Here is a 16,319-nt window from a genome sequence, read left to right as displayed (position 1 = left end):
TTTAGTTCTAGAAATGAACTAAGAGAAAGAAAAATACAGATGGCCTATAAACAGGAAATTATATTAATCTTTGTTTATCAATCAGGGAAATAAAATATAGCAAGGAGAGATAATTTTTGAGCCATTAGATGGACAAAAGGGTATAAATTTTACTAATATCAAGTGTTAGAGAAAGTAAAGAGAAGCGGGTATTCTCTTGTATTGTCCATGGGAATGTACATTGGAACAGTTTCTCTGGAGGGCAATTGGGCATTGATTTTGAATGAATATATGGCCCAGAGCAAAATGCGGCTGACAAGGAGATATATAGAATTTCATTGGAAGACACTTAGAAGTCTGTTAGGTGACAGTTAAATAAATTTGGCATATTATAGATTCTGTACAAAGATCTATGTACTAGTGTAGAAAAATTAAAACTATCCAAGATAACATCTACATGTATGATATTAAAAACCAAAAAAACATAACATATATATAACTTACATGTAGTGTCACCAAAATGTTCTAAGAGGCCATGCAGAGAACTGAGTATTTGCTTAATTCAAATCTAAATAAAACTTAAAAAGGTTATGTATCAAAAGGTAACCAAAGGACCCATAAATTTATTTATTCAAGAGAAATGAAACTTACATAAACACAACAACTAGCATAAAAACATGCATAGCAGCCAACTCTATAAATAGCCTAAGAGAGTGAATAAACAAACTTGTTATATTCATGCCATGGACTATGCCCATTAACATAAAGGAACAAACCACTTCGCAACATGAATGAACCTCCAAGATATGCTGAGTGAAACAAAGACCAGACAGAGAGCATATACTGAATGTCACTGTTAAATGAGGTTCTAGAAAAGGGAAAACTAACCTATATAATAAAAATCAGAACAGTAGTTGCTTGGGAGAGGACTGACCAGGAAGGGACCTGAGAGAGCTTTCTGGGATAGTAAAAAATCTGTCTTCATAAGGTATGGGTCATACAAATGTATGTACTTGCCAATGCTAATTGAATTCTGCACTTAAGATCTCTGTATTTTGAGTTGGGGTTTTGTGGCTCAGTGGTAGAGCGCTTGCCTAGCATATGTGAGGCACTGGGTTCGATCCTCAGCACCACATAAAAATAAATTAAAAAAAAAAAAAAGATCTCTGTATTTCATTGAATGTAGATGATACTTGAATTTCTTAAATGAGGTGGGAAAAAAGATGGGCAGGGGAAATTACTTAAGTACATTTACCATTTAAAAGATGAAGTTTTTTCCTAATGCTTTTTAATTCTTATATTTAGAGAAGCTGCTCGAGAATGTCGCAGAAAGAAGAAAGAATACGTGAAATGCCTGGAAAATCGAGTTGCAGTCTTGGAAAATCAAAATAAAACTCTAATAGAAGAGTTAAAAACTCTGAAGGATCTTTACTCTCATAAAAGTGTTTGATTCGTAAGAAAGTATTTTTGTGGACTTACCTAAAAAATAGATGGATTTTTTTTTCTTTTTTTAGTGGAGTTTTATAAATTAAAAGGTCAAAGTAAAGCTAGTTTTTATGTAGGCTTTTGCAACTCAAAGATAAATGTCTTATGCAAGATGGTGACAGAGAAAAGTGGAAAATGACCTCAAGGAAGCTACTGGCACAACTGGAAGCTCTGTAAAAATTAAACGTACTCAAGCAAGAAATGAACTTTCATCAATTTGAATTTTCTAAATAATAATAGTTGTCAATCCAAAAATGACAGATAAAATGGATTTGGTAAATTGAATTTTAGAAAATAAATCAATTTACCCTATAGGTTTGCATTTCTTACCGTTTCCTGAAATTTACCTTTTTCAGTTGTGTATTTCATTTCTACCAGTAAATTCTAAATTACAAATATAAAAGAAAACCTGATTAATTTCTAAATATATAAATTATGTGTTCTGATTATGTATGTGTGTTCTATTGTCAAGTCTTTTAAATGGGTTTTTAAGTTTGTTTATTGGACTTGAGAGGGTTTTTTGAGACTGGGTTAACTATTTTTAAGGTCTTGTCCTAAAAAGCATCTAAGGTACATGAATGGAATATGGTAATTTTGTAACATTTTTATCAGAATGGAAATGGAACTATTTAAAAGTTTTGATACTTTTAAATATTTGTTTTTTGGTTACTCTGGTAAGGGAGATTTTTTTTTAAACAAATGTATAATAAATTGGTTTTTTGATTCTGTATCCTGTATGCAGTTGAATATCCATTATTAATCTGTTGTGCTTTAATAGAATGAAATGTTTACAGGCCCTTAAAATACTATTTTTTAAAAACCTAAAGATGCATACCAAAGTTTTTCCAAGATTTTATAATCAATTTAATGTAAGGTTTATCAGGTTCTAAAATAGTAAAAGTTTTTAAGGCAATTTTTGTTAGAGACTATTTGTAATATGTAGCAAATGGTACCTTTATAAGAAGAGTGACCGCCAATATATTTTTATAGCTAATCTTTATAAATTTTAATGTTGAGTTTTTAATGATTATTTTAAATGTTTATATAGTTTAGTTAAAACTTGCATCTCAAAGTATCATTTTTATATTATGGGAAGTAAAGTTTTCAGATTGGCTAATATTTAAATTTTAGGTTTTATATGCAGTTTATCTAAAGTTCAAAATACTGTCATTATACCAATGTTTAACCTCTGTACCCTAATTTGTGTACACTTTAAAACTGTATTGCAAAAAACTATTGTGTGCTTCTTTTACTATGCTTCATATTGTTGATGAAATTAAAGGATATTTGATAAAATCAGGTTTGTTGAATGTAAAATATAATGCTTGATATTCAAATGATAACCTTGCTGATAAACTATTCTATTAATCATACTAACTATACTGCTTTTCTAGTTTCAAAGTCAGGATACATTTAACAGTTCTATTCTATTCAACCTGTTTTAAAGGGGAATATATTTGTTTTGACTCAGAATCAGTTATAATAAACTAAACTAAACTTTCTGCTCTATGTGTTTAAGACATTGTTAAGGAGTCTATGATTTAGAAATCTCTACCTGACAAATTTGTGATTGGTCCTCCTAATGAAATTTTTCATTAAAAGGATCTTTAAATGGGGCTCCACTGACTTGTCAAGAGTTTATGAAAATGGGTTGGAGGAAATCACTCCAGAGATTACTTACATCATATTTTACCTTGTGTAAAGCCAGATTCTCAAACCAGGGGTGCATTAGGCTTCAATTATGAATTGGTAGAGTCACTGAGTTATGTAAAAAGTGTTTTAACAGATAGTATACTAAGTAGATGTTATGTTTGACTATAACAGTCTAGTTCTTGATGCCTTTATAGCTAGATACCTGCAAATATTTGTAAATTCTTTGCTGCCTGAAGACTTCTGATGTCAGGCCTTGCTCACTAGACCCAATTACTTAGTCCAACAATACATAATAGGCCTGGCCATGCCACTGATGGTAATGTGAATGCATACAAATTATTTTCCTGTTTGTCTAATTTAAAGCAATGTGGAGCTTATTGAGATTTTTAATAAAAATTTACAGTAGGTTATGGTCCAAACATGAAATTAAATTTCAGAATACAATAGACCAAACTCAAGTATTTTACAAATAAATTATCAATTTATGTGTTTATTTCTGGAAGTAATTACTACCCATGAACACATCTAAGGCACATCATGTAAGATATCCTCTTAATTGAACAGAGCCTAAAGAATGGGCATTTGTTAGAGCTCTGAGACTCTTAACTATATTTGTTCATCCTATTTTGGGGGGATACTGAAGATTAAACTTGGGTATTCAACCACTGAGCCACATCCCCAGCCCTATTTTGTATTTTATTTTGAGACAGGGTCTTGCTGAGTTGCTTAGTGCCCTGCCATTGCTGAGGCTGGCTTTGAACTCGTGCTCCTCCTGTCTCAGATTTCTGAGTCACTGGAATTACAGGCATGAGCCACAGCACCTGGCTATTTGTTTATTTTGGTTTGTTTTGGTACTGGGGATTGAACCCAGGGCCACTTTACCACTAAGGTATAGCCCTAGCCCTTTTTATTTTTGAGACAGGGTCTTCCTAAGTTGTTTAGGGCCTTGGTAAGATGCTGAGGCTGGCCTAGAACTTGTGATCCGTATGCCTCAGCCTCCTGAGTTGTTGAGATTACGGGTGTACTCCACCACACCTGGCTATTTGTTTATTCTTTCAGCAGTTATGCTGAAATTATCAGGTTGAACTTCTGTTTTTCTCCAGCTGATGTGAACTTAGGAGGGATATGGCTTGAAGTTAATGTAATCAGTTGCTATAATGGCAGTACAGATTCCCAGAGAAGATGCTATAAATTGACATAAAGTGAGTGAAATTTGACTTAAGGGTTTGATAACCAATTTAAAGGAAAAATTGTAGGTTACAGTGAAACAAAGTGTCACAGCTTTATATAAAAATTTGCAACAAAACATTATAAAAACTAAGTTTTTAAAAGTTTATTTTTTAGTTGTAGTTGGACACAATATGTTTATTTTTTAATTTATTTTTATATGGTGCTGAGGATCGAACCCAGGGCCTCACATTTGTTAGGCAAGCGCTCTATCGCTGAGCCACAACCTCAAGCCCCTAAGTTTCTGGGGTTTTTAAAATATGTACTTTTTTATTTATATATGACAGCAGAATGCATTACAATACTTTACATATATAAAGCACAATTTTTCATATCTCTGATTGTATACATAGTAATTCATGTCTTCATACATGTACTTTGGATAGTTATGATCATCACATTTCACCATCACTAATTATCCCATCTCCCCTTCCTTCCCCTCCAACCCCTCTGCCTTATCTAGAGTTCATCTGTTTTAATAGAGCTTTTTAAAAGATGATAAATACAGTGGAAGAATACATATCAAGTTTGTACAAAGATTATGATAACTCTGTCCCCTTTTATTGGTGTAAATTCCTTGCAAACATAGGAATTGTTTATGCCATTTCAAAAATATAGAAAAACTTTAATTTGAATTTACAGCATAAAAACCTTCCATAATAAATCTCAGAAAAAAAAATATTCAAACTAATGAGTACAAAACTGTAAGGTATCTTCAAGTGGCCTAATACATTTGGAGATACCACAAGTGAAGAAAGAAAGGAGGAATAGAAAAATATTTTTGAAGAAATTACTAAAAAGTACCAAATTTGATGAAGATCATAGTTCCATTGAAATCCAAAAATGAGAATGTGAAGACAACTATATTGAGGTACATAATATTCAAATTGCTTAAAATTAGTGCTAAAGAGAGAACTCTAAAATTAGCCAGAAACCCACTTTATGTACAAAGAAAAAAAGAGATGACAGCAGATTTCTTGTCAAAACAATAAAAGGCCACATATTATATGATTCTACTTAAATGAAATATGCAAATCGGCTCATCCATAGAGACAGTAAGATTAGTGCTTTGGGAGATGGGGGAATGGGAAGTGACTGCATAATGAGTACAGGCTTTCTGTTGGGGGTCAGGAAGAAGTTCTGGAACTAGATAGTGATGATTATCACACAACAATGTGAACATACTTAATTGCTCACTTTAAGTGCCACTGACTTATACTTTAAAGTTGTTTAAATGGTCAAATTTACTGGCTGGGGCTGTGGCTCAGCGGTGGAGTGCTCACCCAGCATGTGTGAGGCCCTGGGTTCGATCCTCAGCACCACATTAAAAATAAACAAATAAAATAAAGATATTGTGTCCAACTATAACTAAAAAATAATTTTTAAAATGGTCAAATTTATGTTTCAGTATTAGTTTTTTATGACAGTTACGAAAAGAAAGGAGAAAATGAAACAATATCTTTAAAGTACTGAAAAAAAAAACCCTAAATCTAGATTTCTAACCCCAATGAAAATATATTTCAAAAACAAAGGTGAAATAAAGGCATTTTCATAAATTTAAAAAAAAAAGATCCTTTTCCTTCAAATTGACAGGATTATATATAGTAGTTTGCTGCATTCAATAAGTACATATAAGTTTTTAACTTGTAAAATTAGAAGTATCTAAATTGTTTGAAATCCAGGATTACCTATTTACATAGTCATTTAATTTCTTTAATATCGAGTATTTATTGAGTATGTGCTATGCACAAAGAACTGGGTGAAGGTAATACTAAGATAATGTTATCCATTCATTTAGCACATATATATCAAAGGTTCCTTACAGGCCAACCATTACTAGGAAAAGAATGATGAACTTAGCATTGTAGCAGCTCTGTAGATGAACAGAATGTCTTTATTTTATTTGTTTATTTTTTATGTGGTGCTGAGGATCAAACTCAGTGCCTCACGCATGCTAGGCAAAGCGCTCTGCCACTGATCTACAGCTCCAGCCCTCTGTGGACATATCTTAATGTCATCCTTGAGACTGGTACTTAGGCCTAAGGTTTTATGAGCATGAATAACTAGGAATCTTAAGATTTAAGCCCAATCTAACTATTCAATAAAGTAGTCCCAGCCCCACTCCAATATACCATTATTAAACTGTAGGAGGAGACCGTCTCTGCTTTGGAGTCTGGTTCATGGGAGTGCTTCACAGTTTGTTTAATGAAGGTTTGAGTTTAAACTGTCTAAGATACAGAAAGCTTTGATACACAGCAAATAACAAAACTAGGGTCAGACCTAGTGATCTTAACCATCAGAGTTTATCTTCTTACCTGAGGTGTTGAAGAGTCTGAAATGCTTTATTCCACTGCCTCTTATGAACAAATGTGTCCACTAGATGGCAACCCTCTATTTTAAAATCAGTTTTACAACCAATATATCAAATCGTTGTATAGCCACCATGTAGGATAAATGTTAATATTGTTGTCCTCAGATCTTTTTTTTTTTTTTTTGGCATGGTGATTGAACTATGAATGCATTACAGTAGAATGCATTTTGACACATACATAAGTGGAGTATAACTTCTTATTCTTCTGGCTGTACATGATGTAGAGTTAGACAGGTTGTGTAATCATACACGTACGGAGGGTAATAAATGTCTGATTCATTCTACTATCATTCCTACGTCCATACCTCCTCCCCTGAGGCTGGCTTTGGACCCAAAAGTTGAATTCACAATCTTCCCACCTCAGCCTCCCAGCTCCTGGGATTACAAGCCTGCGCCATTGTGCCAGGCTCTTCAGCTCATTTCTCAAGAGAAAAAAAAAAAAAAATGCAGAGAGCCAAGTCCTCACAATCCTTTCCCTAGTCCCATTTTTTCTTTCATAAAAAGGAAATCACTGTCATGAATTTAGTGTGGATCCAGTCCATGTTTTTATATTTACTACTTGTATTCATAAGTAGTGCATATTTGTGGTTTTTTGTTTTTTATACCAGGGATTGAACTCTGGAGTACTTGACCATGAGCCACATCCCCAGCCCTATTTTTGTATTTTATTTAGGGACAGGGTCTCCTCGAGTTACTTAGAGCCTCACTTTTGCTGAAGCTGGCTTTGAACTCTCAATCCTCCTGCCTCAGCCTCCCAAGCCACTGGGATTTCATGTTTAGACCATAATCCACTCTAAATTTTTCTTTAAATCTTGATAAGCTCCACATTGCTTTAAATTAGACAAACAGGAAAATAATTTGTATGCATTCACAGTACCATCAATAGCATGGCCAGGCCTATTACAGACACGTGCCACTGTGCCTAGCTTATAGTATGTTTTTTTGTTGTTGTTGTTGTTTTTGGTATTGGGTACTGAATCCAGGGGCAATTTACTACTAAACCACATCCCCAGCCCTTTTTTAAAATTTCAAACAGGGTCTTGCTAGGTTGCTTGAGGCCTTGTTAAGTTGCTGAGGCTGGCCTTTAACTTGTGATCCTCCTGCTTCACCCTCCCAAATCACTGGGATTACAGGCATGTGCCACTATGCCCAGCTTGTAGTGTGTTTTTTGGTAGTTCGTAAATGGTTCATTAATATTGTACCATACTATAAATGAAAGATAAAGTACATCAAAGAAAAGGGAGATTCTAGTTATGGTAATTCTTAATTTTGAAAACACTGATCATCAAAGCAGGTCATATTCTACTTGGAGATGACAAGAGTACAAAAGGGTATCTCTTCTTTTCATTCTCATTGTATACAGCGACACACCTAGAGTTCTATTCCTAGTAAAGACACTCAACAACCCAAAATGAGACAAGAAAAGGCAGGCAAATAGGCCAAGATAACACAGTACACTTAAAACTATGTCTCAGCAATCATAAATGTAAAAAAGGAATTTTAGTTAAATGACAAAGATGGTTAGGCTGAATTAGGAAACAAGATCCCTTTACATGCTGTTTATAAGAGGTAAATCCAGCTGGGCACAGGTGCGCATTCTATAATCCCAGTGGCTTGGGAGGCTAAGGCCAGAGTGTCTTGAGTTCAAAGCCAGACTCAGCAATTTAGCGAGGCCCTAAGCAGTGCCCCTGGGTTCAATCCCCTGTACCAAACAAACAAAAAGTAAATCTACTAAAATAAATAAGCCAGGTGCAGTGGCACATGCCTGTAATTCCAATTTGGGAGGCTGAGGAAGGAGGATCATGAATTCAAAAGCAAGGCACTAAGCAACTCAGTGAGACCCCGTTTCTAAAAAAAAAACACAAAATAGGGCTGGGGATGTAGCTAAGTGGTTGAGTGCCCCTGAATTCAATCCCCACCCCTCCCACAAATAAATAAATGTATTGTGTCCATCTACAACTGAAAAAAAAAATTTAAAGAAATAGCAAGATTGAATATTTGTACTTCAAGTAAAATCAAGAAAAAGTTGTATCAAACTCTAGCCAAAAGAAAGTTGGAATAGCAATATTTATGTTGAACAAATGGAACAAAGATGGTTACTATAAAATGATAAATACATTTTATAAATAGAAGATAAATACATCTAAATTTGAATGCACCTAATTACAGAATAAGGATATTAAACAAAATGTAGAAATACAATGAGAAAAAGTTCACAATCTAGTAGATATTTAACATACCTCTCTCATAACTAATACAAAAGCAGGAAAATAACTGATGAAGAGACAAATGGAATAATTAACAAAGTTGACCTAATATATCGAATTTCATCAACTGTAAGTCACCACTGATTGTAAGGCATACTATTATTTAAGTTCCACCAGGAAAATAAACACCACTGCCAAGTGAATTGTGACATGCCATAGTGGTAAGATGAGTACTAATTTCAGAGATGATTAAATATGAGATTATGTACCTATGATCAGTGAAATTCAATACAGAATAGACAAACTTCAGATAGTTCTCCAGGGTGTTTATGAAAACAAACCATACTGGACAATGCATCAAAGTTTCAAAGTATTGGTTTCATACAGACCATGTTCCTTAGATCTATACGTGTCTATTCTTTCACCAAAACTACACTGTCTTAGTTACTGGAGCTTTATAATAACAAAATTTTATAATATAATCAAGTAGTATGAGTTCTTTAAAGTTCTGTTTTTTGTGTATTTTAAAAAATTATTTTTTAGTTGTAGTTGGACACAGTATCTTTAATTTATTTATTTATTTTTGTGTGGTGCTGAGGATCAAACCTAATGCCTCAGCCATGCTAGACGAGGGCTCTACTGTTGAGCCACAACCACAGCCCCTTAAAATTATTTTTGACTATTCTAGTTTATTTGCCTTTGTATATAAATATTAGAATCAGTTTGTCTAACCATAAAAAATTCTGCTGGGATTTTGGTTGGTATTGTTCTGAACATATGTATAAATTAATTTGGGAAGAAGACATCCTAACAATATTAAGTCTTTCAATTAATTAACACTATATATCTGTCCACTTACTTAGGTCCATCAGTATTTGTAGTTTTGGGCATAGAGACTGTGTACATTTTTGTTGGATTTACTACTTCCTTTTCTTTTTTGCTGCACTGGGAACTGAATCCAGGGCTTCACACATGCTAGGCACATGCTCAACCACTGAGCCACACAATGGTTTTCTTAGATATTAGAAATGATAATGCTTAAATTTCAATTTCCAATTATTCCTTTCTATATTCAGAAAGAGGGCTGTGTCCTACAATCATACTAAATTCACTTATTAATTCTCTGAACTTCTTTGTAGATTTTTTCTATGTAGATATCATCTATCAATAGTGACAGTTTTAGCTCTTTCAAATCTGTATGCCTCTAATTATTACTTTATTGTACAGGCTAAGATTTTCAGTAAGATCTTAAAACAGGATTGATGAGCATGGATTTTCTTTATTCCCAAACTTCAGGGAAAAACATTCAGTATTTTACTCCTAAGTATATTAACGGTTATTTTTAGAAGCTCTTTATCAGTTTAAGGGACGTTTCTTCTATTCCTAGTTCATGCACATTTTTATCAAGGATGGATGTTGAATTTTATCAAATGCTTTTGCAACACCCATTTATATAAGATATGTATTTTTTCTCCTTTTTTTGTTTATATAGTAGGTTTTATTAATTTATTTTCTAGTGTTGAACCAGTCTTGTATTCCTAAGATAACTACCACTTGATCATGATATATGATCCTTTGTATATAAAGCTGGACTTAATCAGCTAGTATTTATTTAATATTTTTGTGTATCTGTTTATGAGATACTGTTCTGCAATTTTCTGTTCTTGTAATGTCTTTGGATTTAGTATCTATAAGGCTGGTTTCATTTAATGAGCTGCTATTAAAGAATTAAATTCATATTTCAAATGTGATAATGATATTGTGACATTCTTAAAGATCTTATGTTTTTGAAATAAATATTAAAATTTTATGGGGGCTGGAGTTGTGGCTCAATGGTAGAGTGCTCACCTAGCATACATGAGGCACTAGGTTCGATCCTCAGCACCATATAAATGTAAAATAAAGATATTGTGTCCATCTAAAACTTAAGAATAAATATTTAAAAAAATTTATGGATAAACTTATGTAATTCTTGGAATTTACTTCACTTTCTGAGAGTGTCTATAGGAGTTTCCAGACAAGATTAGCATTTGAATCAGTAGATCAAGTAAAGAAGATCCAGCTTCATCCTTGTGGGTGGGTATCATCCAGTCTGTTGAGGGTCCAAACAGATAAAAAAAACGGTGGAGGAAAGACAAATCTCTCTTCTAGAGCTGGGAATCCATTTTCTCCTGCCCTCAAACATTAGCCCTTCTGGTTCTTAGGACTTCAGACTTGAACTGGACTTATATCATTGGTTCACATTGAATTTACCACTGGCTTTCCTACTTCTTCAGCTTGCAGATGACAGGCCAGGGTACTTCTGTGCCTCCATAACTGCATGAGTCAATTCCTATAATCAATCTCCATCTTCCTCTCTATTTTATTGGTTCTGTTTTGTGGAACAATCCTAGGTTCAAAAACATGCAAAACTAAATAATATATTGTTTAGAAAAGTGCTGTCCAATAGAATGCTTTGTAGTGAAAACTGTGTTGTCCAGTATGGTAACAATTAACAGCATGTGGCCATTGAGCACTTAAAATATGACTAATGTAACAGAGGAACTGAATTTTAATTTAAACTCAAATTGTCACATGTGGCTACCACATTATATAGACAGAAACAGAATTAATGGAATAATAAATACAAGATCCAAAATATTGGTTATTTCTAAGAGAAAGAAAAGGGAATCAAATGTGTGAGGCTGTGACACACAGGGGGTTTCAAAAGTAATAATGGTCTTTTCTTTTTTTAAAAATTATTTTTAGTTGTAGATGGACACAATACCTTTCTTTTATTTATTCATTTTTATGTGGTGCTGAGAATTGAACCCAGTGCTTCACACATGCTAGGTAAGCGCTCTACCACTGAGCCACAGTCCCAGTCCCATAATGGTCTTTTTTAAAAATGGGTTTTCATATTTTGTTATTCTTTAAAATGTGGATTCTATACATGTTTTTTCATAAATATTAAATATTTCTTAAAACAAAAAATAGTGAATTTGAGGTGATGGATTCATGGATGTTGTATTGCTATTACTTAAACTCTACATAATAAAATATTTCTATTAAAATTTTTCTGGGCTGGGCTTGTGGCTCAGTGGTACAGCACCTGCCTAGCAAGTGCAAGGCCCTGGGTTCGATCCTCAGAACCACATAAAAATGAATAAAATAGTGTGTCCAAATACAGCTAAAAAATAAATATAAAAAAATTTTTTTTCTACCACTAATTCAGATATACCCCCAAGTGGAGTAGAAGACAACTAGGAAGGGGGGGAAAAAAAAAACCACTTTCACTTCAGACTCCGACAATCCTGCTGCTTAAGGACCTCCAACTAACTCCAGGCCCCAGGCATGGTACTAATGCCCTTATTCTCTATAATACTGGCTCCTAGGCTTTCACTTAGAAGAGAGGTAAGAAGACATTTTGTTTGAATGATCACCTAATTTTGTTTGGAAAATTTTAATAGATAGATTAGGTTTAAAGAAGAGAACAGGACATGTTGGTGCACACCTATAATCCCAGTAACTCAGGAGGCTGAGGCAGGAGGATCACAAAGTTTGAGGGTAGCCTCAGCAACTTAGTGAGGCTCTAAGTTACTTAATGAGACCCTGTCTCAAAATAAAAAAATAAATTAAAAAAAAAAAGAAGGGATGGGGATATAGCTCATTGGTAGAGTTTCCCTGGGTTCTATCCCCAGTCCCACACCCCCGACAAAACAGAAACAAAAACAAAAGCTGTGGGTAAATCTCAACCATAGAGCTGCATGCTTATTAGCACAGGCAAGACCCTGGGTTCCAAGCTAGCATCATGCCCTCCTGCCAAAAAAAGAGTATGTGTACAAAAAAGAGGTGTCTTCCTCTGAGAAACTGAATCCTGCTCCTGTTCTTTTTTTTTTTTTTTAATTTATTTTTTATTGTAGTTGGTTGGACACAATACCTTTGTTTTGTTTATTTTTATGTGGTGCTGAGGATCGAACCCAAGGCCTCACACATGCTAGGCGAGCGCTCTACCACTGAGACACGCAACCTCAGTCCACTGCTCCTGTTCTTAAAAATAAAAAATGGAAAAAAAAATTCTTAAAAACAAACAGGAATAAAGGGTAAGGGGAATAAGACAATAGAAATTTTTTAAAATAATGTTTTAGGTAAAATTTTGCTCTAAAAGGAAAGCAGGAAACATAGAGGCAGTGGAAGATTTTTCAAACGTAGGAGAAACCACATGTATTATCTATTGCTGCATAACAAGTTATCCAAAAACTTAATGACTTAAAACAACAAAAATTGATATCTCAGTTTCTGTGGTTTAGGAAGCTGAGTGTAGCTTAGCTAGGCACCTCTGTCTTGAGGTCTCTCCTAAGGTTGCAGTTAGGGTGTCAGCCAGAACTGTGATTTTTTTTTTTTAATATTTATTTTTTAGTGGTAGTTGGACACAATACCTTTATTTTATTTATTTATTTTTACGTAGTGCTGAGGATTGAGCCTGGGGCCTCATACTTGCTAGGCAAGCACTCTACTGCTGAGCCACAACCCCAGTCCCAGAACTGTGGCCTTATGTGAAGGTCTGAGAAGAGGAAGAAAAACTTCTCAGCTCTCTGTTACCTGATTTGGTTCTACTTGGCCATTTGAGGACTTCAATGCCTCAGGGGCTATGGCTGGAGGCCTGGCTGGAGGGCAGCTCACTATGTGGCAGCCAATTTAACCAAAAGAACCAGAGGGAGAGGTATGCAAGACACAATCGGCTTAAAACTTAATCTTAGAAATGGTAGCCCACTACATGAATCCATTTTGTGTTGCTATAACAGAATATCTGACACTGGATACTTAACAACAAAGAAAAGAGGTTCATTTAGCTCACAGTTTGTGGGGCTAGAAATCCAAGCATGAGGGTCCCCTTTTGTTGCATCTGTGGTAAGGGCCTCTCTGCTAATACACAGGATGGCAGAGAAGTGGAAGGAAAAACAACTGCATGCAGAAGGACAAAGTACATGAGGTGGACTTGCTCTACAACAACACACTTTTATAAGAACTCACTCTGAAAGACTATCAACAATTCCTCCTGAGGGTCATGTCCCCATGATCTAATTATCTTCCATTAGGCCCTACCTCTTAAACTCTTGGCTATGGGCTCAAGTGATCCTCCTGCCTCAAACTCCTGAAGCTGGGATTGCAGACATGTACCACCACTCCTGTCTTAGGCCCTACCTCTTAGAGATTCCACCACCTTAGCATAGTTATGCTGGGGACCAAGCTTGCAGCACATGAACCACTGGGGGTCACATACCAACCATATCTAAACCACTGCACCTATATCCTCAGCCACCTTTTACTTGCTAGAGGTGAATCACTAAATCCAGCCAACACTGAAGGGAAAGTGACCAAACATGGGTGTATCAGGAGTCAGAGAAGGCCCCCACCCTGTAAAGGAAGTCTATCATGCCAGAAGAGGTTTGTCTGCTGATAGAGATGATCCCACACAGAGAGGAAATGACAAGGCAGGAGAGATGAATGAAGACCCAGAAAGGGCAGAAGGAATCTAGGGAGAGGACCTTTGCAATGACTGGTACACTGTCTTTTTCAAGCCATTTCATGATTTGGCTGCACTCACCTGTTTTATGAATCTGTTGACACCCTATCATCTGTCATAGCAAAATTTATCATTTTCCCCTGCTTACAAAGCCATCTACAATCTGATCACATTCCACACACATAGAAACACGCACATACCCAACTCTGTTCCCGGCCCCTTTTAAGTGTTACCTTCCATTAAAACATTTGGAGATTAGGGAATTTGTTTTTTTGTTAGCCCCTAGGTGCCACCTGCAGCTTGTTTCTTCAACAGTACCTACTTTCTACCCACTGACTGTGGTTTGGCCCCAGGCCTCTGCTTACTTTCCTGTGTTACCTTCTGTGCCAACCTAATATACTCCTTTTATTCAACGTTGCCAACCATGTCAGCTTTAGAGGGATAAAATGAGCAAGGCAATTGACCTTTTATTGACCCCACTTTAATTCCCAACCACGTGACCAACTTTCCAGACTACCGAAGCCCACACATTATTCTCTCACTCCTGAAGGTATGGGGCAAATGAAGGCAAAGTTCAGCCTAACTCAAGATGGGAAATGATGAAACAAATTAGAACCAAACATTACACATCATTCTTAAAAACTCAGGGTCATGTTAAAGAAAAATATTCCATAATATTTATTAAAGCATGGTGAGGCAGCCTTTACTTGGGATCATAAAGACAGGGACAGCAAGGGCTGGAGATGTCACTCAGTGGTAGGATGCTTGCCTAGTATGCAGCAGTAAGGCCCTGGGTTCAAGCCCCATCATCCCCAGCATTCCCCTTCAATACAAAGGTATAAAGAACTAGGGCAATGGGGGGCTGGAGTTGTGGCTCAGTGGTAGAGCGCTTGCCTGGCTTTCATGAAGCCTTGGGTTCGATCTTCTGTGCTGCATATGAATAAGTAAATAAAATAAAAGATCCACTGACAACTGAAAAAAAATGAAAATAAAAGAACTAGGACAATGGATTTTGAAGTAGGGAGAGATTAGGCTCAAATCCAAATACAACATGGGTAAGTGGGAATTTATAGCCAAAGAACAGGGCCAATGGATGGAAAATCCACTAAGAGATAACATCAAGAGTAACAGGGATTCAGATTAAATCCACTGAACAAGGTGCTTGGTGAAAACAGGCCAAGATGAGGAGAGTATCTGGAGGATGGTGTGTGGCATACAGCATGTGGGTAATGCCTACTTACTCAATGGACTGATTAACCAGGGCCACTTATCTGTGTCCCCTGCTCCCATACAATGTTTGGAAAGTCAAGAGGCATCTCAGGGTTTCTTAGAGAGGCAAGGAATGATGGATCTCTCAGGCTAGAGACTGAACAGGGCATGAGTGCTTGTGTTTGTTAGGGGAGGTGCAATTACCCCCAGTCGGGTTTGTGCTCAATTTTGCAATCCTTAAATCTAGTTTTATTTGCTCAGCCTGAGTTGTGTGCTCAAGGTAAACTACTTTAAAGCTGGAAGAGATCAATCTGCTTCACAGATGCTGGGTTTCCCTAATGGCCTTTTCATCTCCAATCCCAACCTCTGTGCCCACCTTGCCTCGGTTGTACCTCTGCCTTCCCCAAATATGGCCCTTGCTTTGGAAAGCCTCCGGGCCCTCCAAGTCTGAGCAGGCAGCGCCCGGGGGTTCCAGGACCTTCCCGCCACCGCAGCCGCCCTACCGTGGGTAGCAGTGTGCTGCTAGGGCCCGGGAGGGGCTTGCCAATGAAAACAAACCCGCAGAACCCAGCGGAAGCAGGCACTGACCTACCCTTGTCCGAGAAGGGGAGGCCAACTGAAATCCGCATCCGGGCACCTCGGCGCCCGCGGCCTCCCTGGAGGCTGTGGGAGCGCGGGCCTC

The 16,319-nt window shown here is 36.2% G+C and overlaps 1 protein-coding gene across 3 annotated transcripts in view; it reads left to right on the top strand.

The window, feature by feature from the left end:
* Atf1 (activating transcription factor 1) overlaps window positions 1-2,982 on the top strand; it is a 45,623-nt gene extending 42,641 nt beyond the window's left edge. For all 3 annotated transcript variants that reach the window (XM_071609844.1, XM_071609843.1, XM_027949986.2), the window contains one exon: window positions 1,285-2,982. In XM_071609844.1, the coding sequence (XP_071465945.1) occupies window positions 1,285-1,429 (145 nt within the window). In that variant the 3' untranslated portion in view covers window positions 1,430-2,982. The remainder of the gene's footprint in view (window positions 1-1,284) is intronic.
* The last annotated feature ends 13,337 nt before the right edge of the window (window positions 2,983-16,319 follow it).

Source organism: Marmota flaviventris, chromosome 3 (genome assembly GCF_047511675.1).
Source record: "Marmota flaviventris isolate mMarFla1 chromosome 3, mMarFla1.hap1, whole genome shotgun sequence".
Classification (NCBI taxonomy): domain Eukaryota; kingdom Metazoa; phylum Chordata; class Mammalia; order Rodentia; family Sciuridae; genus Marmota; species Marmota flaviventris.
This window is presented reverse-complemented; position numbering and strand designations above follow the sequence as displayed.